This window comes from Phodopus roborovskii, unplaced genomic scaffold (genome assembly GCF_943737965.1).
Source record: "Phodopus roborovskii unplaced genomic scaffold, PHOROB, whole genome shotgun sequence".
NCBI classification, from domain to species: Eukaryota; Metazoa; Chordata; class Mammalia; order Rodentia; family Cricetidae; genus Phodopus; species Phodopus roborovskii.
Genome location: NW_026126563.1, coordinates 11,542,305 through 11,562,667, shown reverse-complemented (window position 1 = coordinate 11,562,667; position 20,363 = coordinate 11,542,305). Strand labels below are relative to the sequence as shown.

Genomic DNA, 20,363 nt, shown 5'->3' with positions numbered 1-20,363 from the left:
CTACAGTTGACGTCTAGTTACCACCCTCTGTGAACGCAGTGAGAGCTGCAGATGGAGTTAAGCCTGTCACCAGTTGACCTTGAAGTGGGGAGGGAGGTCAGTGTGCACTGTCCTGGTAGGTCAGTGTGAGGACGAGAATTCTTTTTCCCCCAAGATTTGTTTGTTTGTTTATTAATGTCATGAATGTACAACTTTCTGCCAGAAGAGGGCATCAGGTCCCACTGCAGGTGGTTGTGAGCCACCATGTGTGTGCTGGGAACTGAACTCAGGACCTCTGGAAGAGCAGCCATCACTCTTAACCACAGAGCCTTCCCTCCAGTCCATAAGGACTCTTGAAAAAGCAAGAGGAACAGAGGGAAGACTCGTCAGTCATGTGATGTGACTCGGTGGAGAGAGCCGGCAAGGGAGCAGTGGCTCGGAGCCGGAGGGGGCTCGGCACGCTTCGCTTTTCCTCGTGACGTGACTTTTGCTGCCACTTGCTGCCTTGTTGGTTTCTGCTCGCTGGAACTGTTGTTAGACTTTTGCCCCGCACAACTGCAGTGTAATAAATTCGTATTGTTTTACACCGCTGTATTTGTGGTGACTTTAGAGCCACCCCTCCCCCAGCATTCACAGGCTTGAATGTTGTAGATATTTCTAAATGGAGTCGTAGGTGTGGTCTTTTGTGAGCTGCTTCTTTTACAGAATGGGCAGATAAGGAAGGGCCAGACACTGTTCATTCCTTTTTGTTGCTCTGCTATAGCCTGCCTTACGAATACACATTTTCTCTGTCTCTTCATCAGCTAATAGACATTTCTGTATTTCTGTATTGGTGGAGTTTGTAATTTTTAAGATAGGGTTTGATTGTGTAGCCTTAACTGTTTTTTTGGTTTTTTGGTTTTTTTTTTAGTCAGGGACTCATGTAGCTCAGGCTGGCTTCAGATTCTCTGGCCCTGGGCTCCTGATGGTCTCACCTTTACCTCCCAACTTCTGGCTTTTTTTTTTTTTTTTTTTTTAAGCATTTTAAAGTAAATCAGTGATGCAGAGGTGGGATGATTGTTAGGTCTGTACCGCATGGGCTATGTAGGAAGCCCTTGTCTCAAAAAGAAAACCCCAAACAAACCATGGGCCCAGTGGTTAAGAGCACTTACTGCTTCTACAGAGGACCAGAGTTTAGTTCCAGCACCCACGTCAGGCAGCTCACAACTGCCTGTAATTCCAGCTCCAGAGGACCCAGCTGGATGGAGATAGATCCCAGAAAGACACATAACTTCTAAATTACACAGCGGTGCTAATAAACCCGTGCTTGTTGTATTTTGATTTGCAGCTACCTGAATATGCTGGTGTAAAAGTGTGTGATGTGTGTGAGCATGTTTGTAATGTGTGTGCCATGCTTGTCATTTAGGGTCGCCCCTCACTGTGTTATCACTCTGTTGTTTGTTCGTTTCTCAGGCCGTAATGGTGAAGTAGGAATGATACCGTGTGCTCTCAAAGGGTTCACACTGTAGACTGAAGCATGATAAGGGCTGTGTGGCAGTGCAGGGGGCGTGCCCATCCCAGGGGCATCACGCCCGCTAGAAGACCGTGGAGGACTGAGAAGTGGGTGGGAAGAGTTAGGAGATTTTATAGACTGTTAAAGCTGTATATGTTTCATCCCAGCATCTGTTGAAGGGTTTTAACCAGGAAGGGCGTGACCATGCTTTCACCTCCTTTGTTATTCTGAGTGCATCACCTGGTGATACATTGTCACTTAGTGAAAATGACTTGTTGACTAGAAAGTTTTTTTTTTTTTTTTTTTTTTTTTTTTTGTCATTCTGAAACACGTCTAATTAAATAAAGATAAATGAAAGACAGTTCAGATGTAGAGTCAGATATGCACTCTGCAGACTGGTCGGAAGGAGGCAGGCAGTGTGGGTGTGCTATGGGGGGGGGGCGGTGATGATTCCAGAAGATTCTGGAAGAAGCTGGAGGGAACCAGAATAAGAAGAGTCCCAAAGAAGATGGATGTTGCAGGTGCCTCCCACCTAGGGCCTGTGGGTCGAATGTGCGCAGGGCAGCTCTAACTGTGACTGAGGGCAAAGGTACAGACCTAGTTGAACATGAGATCATCGGTTGTGTTGTTTTATAACTTGATTATAAATGACTGTCTTTAAAGGTGGAACACAAGTAGCAGGAATGAAGGTGAGGGCTCTCCCAGCGTTAACTATGGTGTCTGCAGATGGAACTAAAAAAGTATAATTGTACATACTTATTTGCTAAAATATGTTGTGGTTTAAGCTCTAAAGGATATGAAAGTTACACAAATAGCAGTCTGCCCTCTCCCGTCGAAGGAAGTGAAAATCCCACATTTCTCTAAAAAAAAAAATGACAACCCAAGTAACAGCATCACATAGAATGGTCTATTTATTTAGGCATGGTCCTCATTATGCACACAAAACTAGCTGTGTCCTTAAAATGCTCCTCCCCTAGACTCCCAAGTGCTAGGGTTGGTTACAGGTGTGAACCACCAAGCCTAGCCTGTGCTAGGGTTACAGGTGTGAACCACCAAGCCTAGCCTGTGCGAGGGTTACAGGTGTGAACCACCCAGCCTAGCCTGTGCTAGGGTTACAGGTGTGAACCAGCAAGCCTAGCCTGTGCTAGGGTTACAGGTGTGAACCACCCAGCCTAGCCTGTGCTAGGGTTACAGGTGTGAACCACCCAGCCTAGCCTGTGCTAAGGTTACAGGTGTGAACCAGCAAGCCTAGCCTGTGCTAAGGTTACAGGTGTGAGCCACCCAGCCTAGCCTGTGCTAGGGTTACAGGTGTGTACCAGCCAGCCTAGCCTGTGCTAGGGTTACAGGTGTGAACCACCCAGCCTAGCCTGTGCTAAGGTTACAGGTGTGAACCACCAAGCCTAGCCTGTGCTAGGGTTACAGGTGTGAGCCACCCAGCCTAGCCTGTGCTAGGATTACAGGTGTGAACCAGCAAGCCTAGCCTGTGCTAGGATTACAGGTGTGAACCACCCAGCCTCACCTGGGTTGAGCACTGAAACTTGAAGTTTCAGGTTTGAGAGCTGGGCCGAGCAATGCAGTAACAGCGTGTGTATCCCCGCGGGAGCTGCCTTCTGCGCTGTACAGTGACCGAGAACAGTGCAGTGAGGCGCGCAGGTTTGGGGCCAGAGTGACCTTGTTCAGCCCAGCTCTGCCACTCACTTTGTGCCCTTTATTTAGCATGCCACCCAAGCTCTTCGAGCCTGCCACTGCTTGTGTGAAGTGGAAATAGTGATCCTGACCACAAGGGTTTGTAGGACACCACAGAACAGTGGTTTCAACCTTCCCGACGCTGCGACCCTTTAATACATTCCTCATGCTGTGATGACCTCCAACCATAAAATTATTCCATTGCTACTTCATAACTGTAATGTTGCCACTGTAATGGTCATAATGTAAATGTCTGATCCCTGGGATACCTGATATGCCACCCCAAAGGCGTTGCAACCCGCAGGTTGAGAACCCCTGCTATAGAGTGAAGGCGAGGTTTAAAAGGGTTCACCAGACCCAAGATAAATGATAAATAGGTGTTTATTAGGGGAGAACGTACACAGATGAGAGTAAGTAACGCCTTGGCCTCCCTACTGCGGAAGATGCTGTCTCTGCCCCTCCGATGCTCTCTGGGCCCAAGAGAGTACAGGCCAACCCTCCTCTCCCTTATCATGGGTCAGGTCTGCACCAGAAACCACCCAAAGGGTGTGGTCACTACCACAAGTTCACTGGCAAGGCAGGATGCCATTACAATGGAGTATGGAGGGCACATTCTCTTTTCCTTCAGGGAAGTTACTATTATTCAAAAATAGCAAGGGCTGAAACCGAAGGATGAACAAAACTGAACTAACGTTCTGATGAACACTTTTCTACTGGAAGCCATATGACTTTATTTTATTTTTATTTATTTATTTATTTTAAAGACAAAGGGTCCTTCTGTGTAGCCCAGCCTGGCCTGGAACTCTCCTGCTTCCTCCTCCTTCAGCTTCCCAAATGTTGGGGTCTCAGGCAGGAGCCACCGTACCTGTTGGCTATGTGATTGCTGAGCTGTTTAGAGCATGAGTGCAGAGTGTGGTCCTACCTGACTGCTCCTGCAAGGCGCTTCCTGTCCTCTGCAATACTATGAGAACTATTCCAACCACTGGGCACTAGATGGCGCTGAGATAAGGTAGAACTCACTCAGCACCAAGGGACTGTGTGTTCATTACAATTCAAACTTAAATACAAAGGGGGAATAAAACTAAGCAAGGAAAAACATTTAACCAGCAAGCAATCAAGAGTAACTACTGCTCACACTGGCTGTGTGTAACTAACTAGCGCTGACGTTGGCGGGGTGTGCTTTTAGAGTGCCATTAAAATGTGTTCGTCCTGTTCTCTGGTTCCCTCCTTATAGTGTTTCCCTTTAGGGTTTGTCTAGCTAGTGAGTAGCCTTACATTGTCTAACTAGCAATGATCAAGTCTTTATGCACTTCTTATTGTGTAAATAGATGGCTTCTATATGGTTGCTGTTACCAATAAAATGATCTATTAAAATATTTAAGTAATTGTTAATTATATAGAAGTTATAAAATATGAAAATAAAAATTAAAGTAGCCATGTCTGTTTGTGAATACCACATACCACTTTTAATATTTTGTAAACATATTTTTGAAAATTTAATGTATTATGTTTATATAAATTTTTTGAATTATATTTGTATAACTACCCCTAGCCTTCACTTCTAGGGCCTTTCTTCCATTGGAAACAGAAGTACCCTGCCTATTAAATAGCACAAACTTCCCTCGCTGCTCCCAGTGCCTCCTGGGAGCCTCTGTGCTACTTACTATCTACAAGTTTGTCCGCACCAGGGATCTTAGATGACCGGATATGCAGGGTCATGTAATATACGCCCTTTCTGATTGACTTCTCGCACTTAGCGTACTGTTTTCCTGTTTCATACTTACTGTAGCACCTGCCGGATATTCACGCTGAATAATACTCATTGCATGTATACACCTTACCACTTAGCAGTTGTCAAACTTCACATGATTATTCACAAGAGCTTCCATGTCTCTGTAACATTTTTAAGTTCCAGTTACCACTTCATTTCCTTTCAGTTTTCCTTGCATCATAAAAAATAAGAACGTTTTGCTCAGACTTTGCTAATGTAGCCCTCAGGGTTGTGGTTGTGTATGATTAAGGTGAGTGTCTGGTAAGGACCAAATCGAAACCAGGTCTATATAATTCCAGGGGTGACTTATGTTGATCATCACGGGTCGTCAGCTCCTTTGGAAGCGTGGATTCATCAAACTGAACTTCAAATAATGACCAGAGTGTTGCATTATACAATGATCTGGTGATTTTGTTTGTTTGCTTTTGGTTTTTTTTCTTTTTTCTTTTTGTTTAAGACAGGGTTTCTCTGTGGCTTTGGAGGCTGTCCTGAACTAGCTCTTATAGATCAGGTCTGTAACTCACACAGATCAGCCTGCCCCTGCCTCCCGAGTGCTGGGACTAAAGGCGTGTGTCACCCCTACCTGGCTGATGTGGTCTTTGAGAAGAGGGTCACGAGGTGATACATTCACATTTCAAGCTTGTCTAAAGCTGTGGGTCATACTCCCAGATAGTCTGTGCTTGACTGTTGTTGTGGGCAGGCAGCCCTGGCGGCAGGCAGAGATGGTCTGTCCGGTGTTTCTGCCTTCCCTGGGGGGAGTGTATCTTCTCTTTGGTTAGGATACTTGGACCGGTGATCTTTCCTTCAAGTTTTTAAATGTGTTTCTGCACCTGAGAAACAGAAGAGACTTGAAGTGAGTTAACTCAGGAGTCTGAGTGTGACAGGGACATGCTTAGGAAAGTGCTGTCTTCTTTGAGTTGCTATACCTGTCTCTGTGTTTTTATTCTCCTCGGCACACATTACGTGGTTTGTGGGAATAGGCTGCCTGACTGAGGTGGCCTAGCGTAGCTACTAAACCATTTTCTAGGTTCTCTTCATTTCTTTCATCAGACGTTTGTCCTGATGGCAGCAAAAATAACGCATCAAGCTCTTGTTAGTGGGATAAACGGCATGCAACTTTCCTTGTATCTCATCTTCTCAGATTGAGGAACTTCAAGAAGTTCAGGTTTTACACATTGCATGAAAACTTTCATTTCCTCCTTGCATTTATACCTTCCAATGCACAGTTTTTAGAAGGTGGGTGAGTTCATCTTTGATTGATTACTCCCTTAAAGTGAACACTTAGATGGAGGTACAAATTTTTACAGTGCTAAAGTAAGGGGCCAACAGAGCCTTGCTCCCTTGGCTGCTTTCTGGTGGTGTTGAAATCTTAAGTTTTAAAGCCATTAGCTTCTCTTACTTTCCTGAGAAAATAAATGCAGTGTTACCCAGTATGGTGGTGGTTGTAGTTTGGACAGCCGAATAGTTCCAGGCAGTTGAATGGCAGCGTATAGACGGTCTGTGAGTCATAGGAATAGAAACACCTTTGTAGTTTGCCTGATGCTTTAAAATTTTTCTGCAGTTAAATTTATGTGCAGTTCTATCCTTTGAAATTTTACTATGAATAGATTCTTTTAAAACATTAACCTTCCTGCAGTTTAACCATGGGATGGGTTGATTCTTGTTAGTTTTGTGAATGATTTATGTAATTCCCTCTTTGCTTATGCAAGGGGCAAGGCCTTAGAAATGCCTCTCTCTTTTTCTGAATGGTGCCTTGTTGGTTTACTTAGGCCATTGGTAGACTGACAAAGATTGCATATTTGTTAGAATAGGTACATTGTAGGCCGAAATGACATTGGTGTAAAGTGTCAATTTGGAAGACATTCTGTGAAAATTTTTTTTCAGTGAAAGGGCTGAAAACATTTTTAGTATTTACTTTATAAACCTTCTAATTATGGTTTATTCAGCAAATCTATGTTCAGATTTCTCTAGTAATTTCTCCCAACAGCTTTTTGCACATCTGCTTTTTCTAAGAGATTTTAAACTGTGAGCTTTTTATCTTTTAGCATTTGTATATGGGACTGGTGTGCCTAAAAAGTGAAATACAGGCAGTCTAATTTGCCGGAAGCTGTGAGGAGGGGAATATCTATAATTCAGAGGTTTGCTTTGAATACACTGTAGTTGACGGTTTTGTGGCAATTAGAGAAAAGTCACTTGTCAACCTATCATTTGCCTTGTCATATTTAAATTTATTTCTTTAAATTCTTTATCGTTCACATTGTTTCGTGTGATTGTAATTATGACCTAGATACAAACTTTTTAAAAAAGATTTATTTTACTTATTATCTACATAATGTTCTGTATCCCTGCATGCCAGAAGGCGGCAGCAGATCTCATCACAGGTGGTTGTAGCCACCATGTGGGTGCTGGAAATGGAACACAGAACCTCTGGAAGAGCAGTCAGTGCTCATAATCATCGAGCCAACTCTCCAGCCCCAAGAAGCAATTTTTATTACATGCTTTATGCATGATACTTTTTTGTTTTAAAAGATATTTTCAAATGTATTCATATTTTATGTATGCCGCATGTATGTATGTTCACCACAGGTATACCTATTGCCAGTGGAGGCTAGAGAGTATCAGAACACCTGTAACCAGAACCACAGGTGGTGGTAAGCTGCCATGTGGGTGCTGGGAACCAATAGCAAGTGCTCTCAACCATAGAACGATCATTGCGGCCCCGATACTGTTTCTTCCACATGTATATGGACATGTATGTGCATGGTAGTCTTTCTATGTATTATGCAGATCTCCTTGAATAAGAAAGTGTCTGGGGGCTGGAAGGGCACCAATCGCTCTCAACTGCTGAGTCATTTCTTCAGCGAGCACTGTTATTTTGTAACAAATTGGTAATAATTGTTTCCAAGATTATGTATTGTTCAGTCTCCTTTCTCCATCATCTACTGATCCCTGTAAATTCAAATTCAGAGCCACTGCCAGCTGCACAGGTGAAGATGTCTGCACGGTGAAGATGGGCCTGAGCCGACAAAGGGAAACGTGGGCAACAGAAATCACGGAAGGGGCACAGACACCTCTTCCTTCAAGTCCCGAGTGCAGGGCCTGCCTGCGCTAACTCTGCTTGTGTTTTTCTTTGCAAACTGTCATCTCTCTGACCTGTTAACACCAGTTGGCTAAAAATATTGTAAATAATTTTTGCAAATTTTCATGTATGACAGTTATATTTTCCTTATTCAGATGACCCATGTTATATGTTTCCTTTGGTGGTAGAAACTTGAATTCTTTATATAAAAGTGTGGTTTTCCTTCCTTACCAAAAATGTCCTTTTTGTCAGTTTTGGAAAACTGTGTGACAGTCAACAGTTGCTCTCTGTTGACTGATGGCAACGGGTGGCCTAACCCTGAACTCGGGTCTGGTTATTTAAACTTCAGGCTTGCGCTGAAGGTCTGCTCTTCCCTGAGGTGGCGAGGGACCAGCAGATCCCTCCATTCAGGCCTGTCCTGAGTTGTGGCTGATGACATTTGGAAACATTTTCTCTTTTAGAGGCTAACATGGTTGATACTCTCTCTTTATAAGAAATATATTTTCTATAGCATTTCACTTTATATTGGTCAGAGTTTTACTTCTTCTGTCACGGTTTAACGTTCTGCTCTCTGGATCCTTCTGTCAGAAAAGAGCAAAGGTGATTGTCACGCCTGAGGATTGAAACATGGGATTCAAAACAGAAGAGGTTTCAAAACACACAGAGTGACGTGTCCCAGCTTCCATGCTACTTAACGTCTTTTGCTTCTGTGTGTATATGTTCACATGTGTTTTGTTTTATTTTCGTTTCTTTGAGACAGGGGTCTCACAGTGTAGCCCTGGTTGTCCTGTAACTCATTATGAAGAACACCAGGTTGACCTCCAACTCAGAGATCCGCCTGCCTCTACCTCCTCAGTGCTGGGAATAAAGGCCTGTGCCACCATGCCTGGCTGTGCATGGATTGTTGCTTTGTTTTGCAAGACAGGGTTTCTCTGTGTAGTCCTGGCTGTCCTGGAACTTGCTCTGTAGACCAGGCTGGTCTCCAAGCAACAGAGATCCACCAGCCTCTGCCCTCAGAATGCTTGGGATTGTGTGCCACCACTGGATTTTTTAAAAAAGGTTTTAAATTATGTTTATGTAAGAGTCTGTGTGATGGTATGTGCGCCTGAGTGCAGGTGCTCACAGTGGCCTGGAATTCATGGTCCTTCAGACTATCTCATAAGCTCTAGGAGTAGAGGTGTGAGCCAACAACCACATCTAGCATTGTCTATAGTTGTTTGATACGATTTCAAAAATGTTCAAATGCTTCAAAATTATTAAATGATGTGGTATACCTCCCTGTTGTCCAGTGGGAGAAGTCAGCGTAGCCGTGGAGGACTTTGGAGGTGTGTGATTCTGAGTTTTGTGCATCATGACTCCCTGTTGCTTCAGGGTACTGTCGAAGCCCCATGGGTGGTATTAAGCTTCACACATCTCCTAAGCATAATGTAGGTTCCCTGAATGACTATAAGGGTGTGATCAGTGCTGCTTTGGAACCTGTGCCTTGGATTCTGTTTTGGTACCCAACTCAGGTCCTGAAAAATAGGGCACCCTGTAAAGAAGACTTTTCTGTCCCATCAGCAAGTTCCGAAATAACCACACAGAGATTTATTAATTATAAATGCTCAACCAGTAGCTCAGGCTTGTTACTAGCTAACTCATATTTTAAATTAACCCATATTTCTTATCTACGCTCTGCCACATGGCTCAGATCCTTTTCTAAGTATGGTATGCTCATCTCCTGCTTCCTCTCCATCTCTTGCCTCCTCCTCACACTCCGCCCTTTTTTCCCATCGTTCTCTCTGCCCTGAAAATCCTGCCTAGCTATCAGCCAATCAGCTTCTTATTAACAATGAGAGCAACACATCTTCACAGAAGTATTATTCCACAGCAGTAACCCAAGCTCTTCTCTCTAATGTCCCGAGGATTACAGTAAATTTCCTAACTACACTGAAAATCGAAGCTTTATTTTATACTGCTAATTTTATTGTGTATCATGTTCTTGTTCTAATTTTTTTCAGTTGATGCATTCCATTACATTAGTGTGTACACATTCAGTATCGTGTTATAAATTACCTTTCTTTTTTTGTCTCTGCAGTACTGAGTTGAAGCTGTTGGAAGAGGCAACTGTTTCAGTTTGCAAGTCCTTGGGTAAGGAAGGAGGGGAGAGGAAGACAGGCAGGTTTTCACAATTTCTGTTAAAAATTATGGTAGCATCATATGAGTTGACCTAATGAAGCGACAGTCTTGATTGTGATGTGACAGTAGTAGTTACTTGTCCTCAAGGACTCATTGGTGCTTGCACCGTTTGTGCCATGCACCTTGTCTATGTTTGTAGTGGTAGTAGGGGACCCTGCTGGGATCTCAGGCATGTGGCCCACACCTGGCTTCCCTCCGACAGTCTTTTTAGAGTATGTATTTGCACACCTGCATTCACTTTATTAATTTATTTTTTACATTGCAATCCCAGTCCCCCTCCCTCCTCCCCTCCCACTCCCTCCCCTCCACATTTCCCCACCCCACCTCCTATCTGCTCCTCAGAGAGGGTAAAGCCTCCCCCTGGGAAGTCTACTAAGTCTGTCCCATCATCTCGTTGAGGCAGGACCAAGGCTGCATTTAATTTTTCAAAAGTATATTCTGAAGAACTCCATCTTTGATGGAGCTCTTTAACAAGTCAGGAAAGCTCACATAGATACACATAGATACATAATTCCCGGATCTGCATGGAAACAAACCCTGGCAGCTCAGGCCAGTGTGCTTCCGTGCTTGCATTTCTGGTTCAACGACATCCGTCACTCTCGAGTTTATTTATTGAAAATCACTGGTCAAGAAAATGACTGTATACTTGTCACTGCCATGGTTTTTACTTTGCAGCCAGGTTTTAAACCTTGGGAGCTTTCTTCAGCAGTAAACGTAAACTTTGGACTAAGCAGGCTCCTGTGTAACTCCTAAGTGGTGTGCGTCAGGACTTGCCTTGCTGCCCAACAGTGGCTTCATAAGCTCACTCCTCAGTACAGCTGATGATTTGAGCAGTGGAGGAGGCGTCCTTGAGCAAGTACCGTCCCTTAGATAGGAGTATGTAAAACTGGACTGGAGCCATGGTTCGGTGGTTAAGAGCACTGGCTGCTCTTCCAGAGGACCCGAGTTCAGTTCCCAGCACCCACATGGCAGCTCACAACGGTCTGTAACTCCAGGTACAGGGGATCTAATGCCCTCTTCTGGCCTTCTCGGGTACACACATGATGTATAGATAGATGTGCAGGCCAACCAACCATACATACACAAAGTAAAGTAATACTTTTAAATTTAAAAAGAATGAAAACTTAGAGTCATATTGGCTCTTCCCTCACTTGAGCTTGCACTTCCTTCTACTGTTTTCTTCGTAAGTAAAATTTGATATTTGATATTAATATATTTGATACTAAGGCTACGTCTTAGTCACTGTTCTGTTGCTGTGATGCAACACCATAACCAAAAGCAAGGTGGGGAGGAAAGGGTTTGTCTCAGATAAACTTCACTGTTCAGCACTGAAGGAGCCAGGGCAGGAACTCACACAGCACAGGAACCTGGAGGCCGGAGCTGATGCTGAGGCCATGGAGGGCACTGCTTGCTGCCTTGCTCCCTGTGGCTTGCTCAGCCTGCTTTCTTCTAGAATTCAGGACCACCTGTCCAGGGATGGCCCCATCCACGATGGACTGGGACACTCCTCCACTCCCCATTGATCAATACTTAGGGAAATGCTCTACAGGCTTGTCTACAGCCTGATCTTATGGAGGCAGTTTCTCAATTAAGGCTTCCCCTCCTCTGATGACACGGTCTGTGTCAAGCTGACGTAAAACACCAGTGTGGACTGAGTAGCATTTTCTCTCACTGTTTATTTTCTGAATTAGATGTGAAATTGTCAGTAAGAGTGGTTAGCAGTTTCAACTTGAGATTCTATAAATGGGATGATATGCTCAGTGTTAACTCTTTAAATGCTCTTCTTGTCTCTTGCAGTTGAAAACAACCCTCGAACGGGAAATCTTGGCGCCTTAACTAAGGTCTTCCTTTCCAGAACCAGAGAGCTCAGGCTTTCGGCCGAGTGCCAGAAGTAAGCTGACCTTTTTAAACCAGCACTGCGCACTTAGCGCTCGCTCTGAGTAGGGGTCATTTTTATTAGGTGGGGAAAGTAGGCTATGATCGTTTGAAAACACCTACAAAGGAATTATACTCTGTATTAAGAGGTAAAAAGTAAAAGTATTTGTTTTAGTGTCTTAAGTTGTTGGTGTGAGATTCAGAAATTTGATTTCAGCATTTTGGTTAATTATTAAAATTAGATTTTTAAAAAAGTTTAGTAATGTAATTATTCTTTGAATTCAGTTTTAAAAATTAATTAATTTTAACTGATTTTGGTAGTTAGCATATAAAGTGTTACAGTTAGCATGTAAAGCTGGCATAAAGGCTTTTATGGTGACATTTTCATACATGGGTGTCATTTGCTTTCTCATAGTCTTCCTGCCATTGTCCTCCTTTGTTGTCTTATGACCTTTATCGTCATTTCTCAGTGCCACTATTAATCTAGTTTAAATGAGGGTTTAGACAGATGTTGTCTCATCCCATATCTATTGCTTTTCTGTCCTGAGTATTGGATTAGCGTAGTCTGCTTGTTTATGCCTGGGGCATTAACTTTGTTAATTTGAGACAAGGTCTCACTCTGTAGCCCAGGCTGGACCTTGACTTCATGGCATGCTGGTGCTTTAAGTCTCTAAGTGCTGGGATAACAGCTATGAGCCACCATGTGGACTCTTAAAATTGTTTTGGCATTGATTATCGATTGCCCTGCTCATGAACAAATATATCAAATCCAGTTAAAATTTTCCTGTTACTAATGCAAATAACAGCACTGTATTGTGTTGCCACCGAAGGCTTCTTCTGGTTACATTGTGTACTTGTGAATATTCTCTTTATTCTACCATGGTTTTAGCTCTTTTGTTTCAGTTGCTTTCCTGTGACGCAGTTATAATGTTAAGGACAAAGCAGTCATACTACAGGCATGGGTAACCATTTTAATTAAGTAAAGTAGATTTCACTATGTACAATAGCTGTCATTGACTCATAACTATAAACCTTTGAAAGATGTAGGCATTGTCTTAACATTGTAAGTAGGCTGTGCAAAACCATTCACAAACTATGAAGACATCATGCACTAGAAACAGACTGACCTTGCTTATGATTAAATACTGAACTGCAGGCGATTCTGGTCTCTCCTTTCTAGCCACATCTTCATTTGGCAGACGCATAATGCTTTGTTTATTATTTGCTGCTTGCTGAAAGTGTTCATCTGTGAGATGTCTGAGGAGGAGCTACAGCTTCATTTTATGTATGAAGAAAAGTCTCCTGGCAGTTACAGTAAGTAACGGGTACCCTGCAGATTTTAAGATTAAAAGTAAATCTGGGGCCAGCAAGATGGTTTAGTGGGTAAAGGCACTGTCTCCTGACAATTCAAGCTGGACAACTTGAGTTCAGTAAAGGTGGAAGGGAAGAGCCTCTCATAGCAAGCGGTCTTGTGGCTTCTCCGTGTGCACCGTGGCACACGTGCCCACACATGCATGCCATAGACACCCAGCATTTAAAAAGTATCAACTTAGAAAGTTCTGGTTCTCCTGTAATGACCCCCGTTTTTCTTTTTGTGAAAAAGCCAGGTGAGTAGGCTCCCTCTCATCTGGCTTTCGTGTTAGGTTCTTGTCTTGTGTAACAGACTCCTGATAGAAGAGGGCAGGGAAGGTTTCCTTTGCCTGGAGCTGGAGGGGACATCGAGTCACGGTGGGGAAGCCCTCCCGAAGGCCAGTTCCGACCAGTTCCGAGAGCCCACGGCCCTGTGATTGAACTCAGCACAGCCGGCTCCCACTCACTGTGGCTTTTCTGTGTTGGTTCCTTCGGTATCTTCTTGCTGTCACCAAGAATCTGACCCAGCAGTGTAAGGAAGGGCGGGCTGATCTGGCGACAGTTTGAGAGTACCACCCAGTGCAGGAGGTCACGGTGGACATACTCAGCGGGGCTAGCCATGGGTAGTGCTGCCTGCATTTAGGGACAGACCTAGCTTCCTTCCTCCCTCCCCGTTAACACAGTCCCGAATCTCACAAGCGTGCTATATTCCTTTATTTCTTTAATATGCACTGAGATGTGAGCAGGGCTTTTATTCAGGGTTTCGTACTTTAGTGTTTTGATGCTAATCTTTATGTTTTGGTGTCTATAATACTGACAACATAGTTCTACTGGGTAAGAAAGAGATTTACCCCCTCCCCATGGGGGCTGGAGATGTGGCTCAGTGGTTAAGAGTAGTTACTGCTCTTGCAGAGAATTGTACCAGGCCTTTTCTTTTGGGCCACCAACCAGCTTCCAAATCATGACACAGAGACTTAATATTAGTTTTGAATGCTTGGCCTCAGCTTTTGCTTGTCCCACTAGCTCTTACCTTTCTCTTGATCTGTGTTTCACCTCAGGGCTTCTTACCTTTCTTTCCTTCTGCGCATCTTCTTTTCACTGCTTCTGGTGGTTGCCTGGCTGGCATGCGGCTGCTGGGCTTCTGGCCCAGGCGTGTCCCTCTCTCTCCCTCGTCCTCTCCTCCTCCTTCTTCTCTCTGCCTGCCAGCCCCGCCTCTCCCCTCCTGCCTATTGGCCATTCAGTTCGTTAGATCAGTCAGGTGCTGTAGGCAGGCCAGGTGAAACAAACACAGCTCTACGTCACTGAATAAAGGTCGCACAAGCAAATGTGACACACCTTCACATAGTTAAAGTAATATTCTGCAGCAGAGGACCTAATTAGGCTCAGTTCCTAATGCCTCCATCAGGTGACTCACAACTGCCTTGTAACTGGTGCCCCAGGGAACCCAGAGCTGCCTTCTGGCCTCCACGGGCACCTTCACCTTTGTGTATAAACACAGACACGTGTGCATGATTAAAAATGTCCCTCTTACAAAATACTGTCCCGCGGAGTTGTAACTTCTGGGCGGAACGAGCGCTCGCCCTCTTAGGGCCCAGGGTCGCAACCAAACTAAGTGTAAACCCAGCCCTAAGCTGTGCCTATTAGCGGTGCCATCTTATCTGTTAATACTGGAGAGTGGACAGACACTCTTGAGAGATACAGTTTATTAATTTTCCAGCTAAATGTTGCCATTGGATACCCCTGCATTGACCACTCTTAGTACATCTGGGGTCTTTAATCTAGAGACAGTATAAAAATAACATTTTTCCAGTTATATTATCAGCACTGACAAGATGGTCGTCACACCAAAAGACGGCACAAGCGGTCTGACAATTGGTGAAGTTGATGTGCTCATAGATGATAAACTCCCCTCCACATAGACATATTTGAGAGAGGTCTTGCCATTGCCGTGCACCCTAATCTAGCCCTTTCCCCCTGCCACAACCTCTGCAGTACTGGAATTACACAGGTCTATATTTGTACCTTCTTTCTTACGGAGTTAGATGGTGGCGATGATGATGTCTCTGTTTGAGGCCCTGGCTGTCCTGGAACTCACTTTGTAGACCATGCTGGCCTTGAACTCACAGAGATCCTTCGGAGTGCTGGAATCAAAGGCTTGCACCACTGTTGCAGCCATTTAGAAGTTTGTGCGTTGCTTTCCACCTTGCTGTTGCACCACCAGCATACTTTTAGTGAATTGTCTTGTGAGGGTTGAACACTTGCTGTTTGGGGCTTGTGTATATGTTTGTATTAGTCTATTTCTATGTGTCTTTGGTTTTAGGTTTCTACTTCTGATTACTAACTTAGCCCTTTTACGATTCTTTACCAACTATTTGCAGTTTATAATTTTGCATCAACACTAAGTATTAGTGTTGTATTAGTAAGTGGGGAACAGAAGGCCTCTCATCGTTCTGTAGCTGATAACATCCCTGTATCAGCTGCGATCCGAGCGTCTGTGTATGAAGGCCTGCCTGGGAGCAGATAGGAAGCAACTGCACAAATCTGACAGTTGTTTGTATACATAGAGGACCAGCGGAATCAGCTGAGGCATCTTAGCTTATTCCAGCATGAACCGTGAGTTAGTCCAGTGTGTTGTTTGCAGCCGTTGTAATGTCCGTGTTGCAGCAAAGCAGCCTTTATGAGAGCTGCATCGCTGTTGGTAGCTCTCAGATTCGAATATTTTTTGAGGACTTTGTATTTGAGTGTTTCCCCATGGGCTGTGTCTAATGTGGCAGCAGACTGTTAAAGCAAATTTATACCATTATATAAGACCAGCTTCATCATTCTTGCCTTTCAGAATTAATGGAAGGGAACAAAGCCAGCCCTAGGCAGCATCATGAAGCATTGCAAAATTATTCCCATTTTTCTTTTGCCTTCAGCCTGAGCTTTTCTTCCCTTTCTTTTGGTATTATGCTTCATTCTTACCAAGTTAATTCTAGTATTTGTCTAGTACTTTATGTCCCATATATCAAGTACTTTGAGTCTTTAGAAGTCTTAAGGCTGTTGCTTGTATCTGTAAGCTCTGGGATGCGTGCTTCAGTATGCCTCTGCCAGTGCTGAGTGTATTCATCCTCTGGGAATATGCACATGCTTCAGGGAGGTCCAGGGCCCGTATACTCTAACACGTTGGCTTCTGGCAGGGTTCTTGGCCTCGAGTGGCGCCTTGGGCTCAGGTTCCTTCCTTCCCCCGCCAGCCTCATAGTCCCCCGTAGCGGCTGCCCTGCTACTGTCCTTCAGAGCTGGGCTGTCTTGGGGTTTGCTTGCTACACAGGATTTGCTCTGACTGAATTCAAGTCAGCTTTTTGCTTGTGGTTGTTCTGTCTGATTACCTTGGGGTCCTAGAGACTTCCTGTACTTCTAGAAGTACATAGAAACCATGATTTTAGGCCACAGTTGTATGCAAAAGACTCAGTCGCTTTACTGCCGCGGTAGGCAGCATTTTCCTTACAAGTGTGTGGGCTTGTTTGCTTGTTTGCTTGTTTGCTTGTTTGCCCTGGACTGTTTGGAAAGTGGTCAGAGACTGAGGATCTCCTCCAGCCTCAGCCCCGAGCCCACCCCCTCCCAGTTTCATATTGTGGGTTTATTTTCTGCGCCACACATCTGGCATGGCCTCCCTAAGAGCCTCCTGGGAGCCCGCTAAGGGCAGAGGCTGAAAGGCCTCTGTCTTGGCTGATGGAATGCTGGCGTTGGGATTTTACTGCCAGCAGGTGATTAGTGGATGTTGTCATGAACCAAATGAACCAAAACAGAAAGGAATTACGTTTGCTGTCCTCCATGAAGCGTCTGGGAGCCCTCCAGAGGGAGACTGCCCACCCGCCCTGGGCAGTCTCTACTGGGCACAGCAAGTTTGCCGTCAGCCTTGGCTCCCTGGCAGCCAAGTGGAGCCCAAATGGTGGAGAGGGTGGAAGAGAGCAGGGTAAACAAAGGGAACAGAATGGGAAACAGGAAGTTCTGTAAAACAGACTCCCGAATGAATCCCCACTGTCCCCTCTGACCCACCACTCCCTTCGCATTCTTGCCCTGAAGTGCTTTGAACTCTTAGGCTGTGGCCTTGAAGAAGCCCACGGGGCTCTGACTGCTAAGCTCCTTGGAAGCAAACCTTTTTCTTGTGGCACTAACCTTGCTTTTGCCTTGAGCTGGAGAGCTCTGTCTGCCCTGGCAGGAGGGTTTCATGTCATTCTTCTCTGCTTGATCTAGTCCCCTAAGACAGGCCCAGGGAGGCCTGCCATCGTACAGTGAGGACTGTCGTTTTAAGAAATTTTAATATAAGATTTGAGGTGTAAGTTCATTACTTAAATGTAAACGACATAAAAGTGAATAAATAAGCAAACAAATCCAAGAACGGAAACGTGTGACTCTGAAGGTCCGAACACCAGGGCAGCCTGTTCACCATACAAGGCACTGCCTCAGGAACCCCGAAAACTCACAAACGTAAACTGGCCTTTGCGGAAAAGTCAAGAAGTGCCCCTGGAGCTCCTGAGCTGCCTGGTCTTTGTGGTAACGGATGCGGTCCTGGGAACCCTTTTGTAATCACGGGAACAAAGTCATTTAAGTTTTACTGTGAGCTCAGCTGGGACCTACCATACCCTGCCTGCCTGCACACAGTATTGCAGACAGCCGGAAGCACTGGAGTGGCGTAGAGCACAGCTCACAGATTCTGCACGCGGCCATATACACGTCCATCTTACTTTTAGAAAGGAATGAGTTCATTTGTCTTTCTTTTTGCAATTAGTTTAGAATAGCATTTAGAGTTCTAATTAGAAAGTATTTAATACTTTAGAGTAGCTCCAACGAAGTTAGGCAACAGCACAGACTCCACCAAGGTTTTCTGGACATGGGTGTGTGATCATCTAGTTGTGTGTTGTTCTTGTGTTGAGTTGGGTTCTTGCCATTGGTACTTACTTTGTAGTCCAGTCTGGCCTTGAACTCAGGCTTTCAAGTGCTGGGCTTACAGCTGTTCACCACCATGCCCCGCTTGTGTATTCTGTATTGGAGAAATCAGTTTGTTCTGGCTTTCAGGCACCGTCAACTGTTTTTGAAGTACGCCTCTGTTCTTGATTAAGGTATTAGCATTTGTCTTTGGCGTGCCGTACTTTGGGCAGCATTGAGAAATTGGCACCGACCCTCTGAATGCCGAGAGAACAACAGTAATGAGTTCTCTCTTCTACCATTCCTTTTAATCTTGTTTTTGAAGATTTATTTTTAGTTCATGTATGTGAGTGTTCTGTCTGCTGTGTACATACATGCATACATATGTACATACGTGTGTGTGTGTGTGTGTGTGTGTGTGTGTGCGCGTGTATGCATACTTGGCGCCTGCAGAGGTCACAGAGGATGATGGATCCCCTGGAACTGTAATTAGATGGCTGTGAATGTCCTTGTGGATGCTGGAAGCTGAACCTAGGTCCTCTGTAAGAGCAGCCTGAGCTGCTGACTACTAAGCGTCTCTCCATCTCTTCCGCCATCCCTTTTGATGGAGGTCCATGTGTGTTTTCTTTGTTTTCATTATCACTTTGCTTCCAATGGTCAGTGAGGATTTCCATTTTTGACACATAATGATTAACTCAAAGTAATAAAAATGGCCTAAGCCAAGAAAGCGAAAGGAAGGAGCTCAGTTAGCTACCTCTACTAGCATCCTGGAGTTAGGGCAGAAATTGGAGGATAAACGCTACACCAGAGGGCTTAGAGGATGTGAAAGGGGGAGTCTGAATGTGGTAAACTTGCTTAACTGACCCGAGCTGATGAAATAACGAACAAAAACACGACAGGAAGAGCTTTTGAGTCATGAGGCAGTGGCAGGTAGCTGGGTATGGTGGTGTGCACCTGTAATGCCAGGCTGAGGTGGGTGTAGCTCCAGTTGAAGGGTATCCCATGCTATATGGTGAGACCCTGACTCAACCACTAAAACAGCTGTATCAGAGAGGTGGACTGCGTGGCCAGGGGGACTCAGGTCAGTCGGTTACAAAAGGGTTAGTAAGTGTGTTTTAGCACTGGGTCCCTCATGCAGTCAGAAATGAAAACAAGAAAGAGCAGTTGTGGCTGGAGAGATGACTCATTGGGAGGAGCACTGGCTGCTCTTCCAGAGGACCTATGTTTGAATCCCAACACCCACATGCCAGTTTACAGCCATACCCCAGTTTCAGGGGATCCAGCTCCCTCTCCTGGGCTCTTCATATGAACTAGACACACATATGCAGGCAAAATGCCCGTGCACATAAAGTAAGAAAGAGAGAAACAAGGGAATGTTAGAAATATTGCGTTCGCTTTTGAGCATGCTGAGTTTGAGGTACTGGCCACTCATCTCAGTGGACACACGCAGTAGACGATTGGCTGGGGTCTGTGGCTGTGTCTCTCTGACTGTTTCAGGTCTTGTCTGACTCGGGAGCTGATCAGAGTCCAGCCTGGCGAGTGCTTGGATGAGAGACAGGTTGATAGAAACCAGGGTGGTCAGTGAGAGGCTGAAAGGCAAGCTATGGGTTTAGGACTCACCAGCATGTAAATGGTGATGGGTGAGCGAGCCGTAAAGGGTGAGAAGACAGTGCGGGGGGGGGGGGGGGGGGAGGGACTCGTGGGGCGCTCTGGAGGAGTGCTGGGAGAAAGTAGCAAAGAAGCCGGTCAGAACTAAGACCACAGGAACCGAGGAAGTCATTTCCTGAAGGGAGTAGATGTCACGAGTGCCCCAAACCAGAAGGCACGAGGGTATCATCTGGCCTGAGCAGTTTGGAGGTCCCTTAGCTATGGGAGTTTGGGACAGAGTGCTGGTGTTTCCATGACAGTTTGCATCCTGTCCTTGACATGTAACTGACCCTCTGACTCGTTCTGTCATCTGGCTCACCATAGGTTCAGAAGAGGTGCCTTGAGGGTTAGCTAGGTCAAAGGCAAGGTCATAAGAATATGGGGTGCGGGGGGGGGTG

General features: G+C 45.0%; 1 protein-coding gene across 1 annotated transcript in view; it reads left to right on the top strand.

Annotated features, from left to right (window-relative positions):
* Positions 1-20,363, top strand: part of Dym (dymeclin) — a 233,793-nt gene that overhangs the window by 18,842 nt on the left and 194,588 nt on the right. Inside the window, exons 3-5 of the mRNA XM_051201990.1 lie at positions 10,085-10,137; positions 11,983-12,076; positions 13,241-13,374. Of these exons, the coding sequence (XP_051057947.1) occupies positions 10,085-10,137; positions 11,983-12,076; positions 13,241-13,374 (281 nt within the window). The remainder of the gene's footprint in view (positions 1-10,084; positions 10,138-11,982; positions 12,077-13,240; positions 13,375-20,363) is intronic.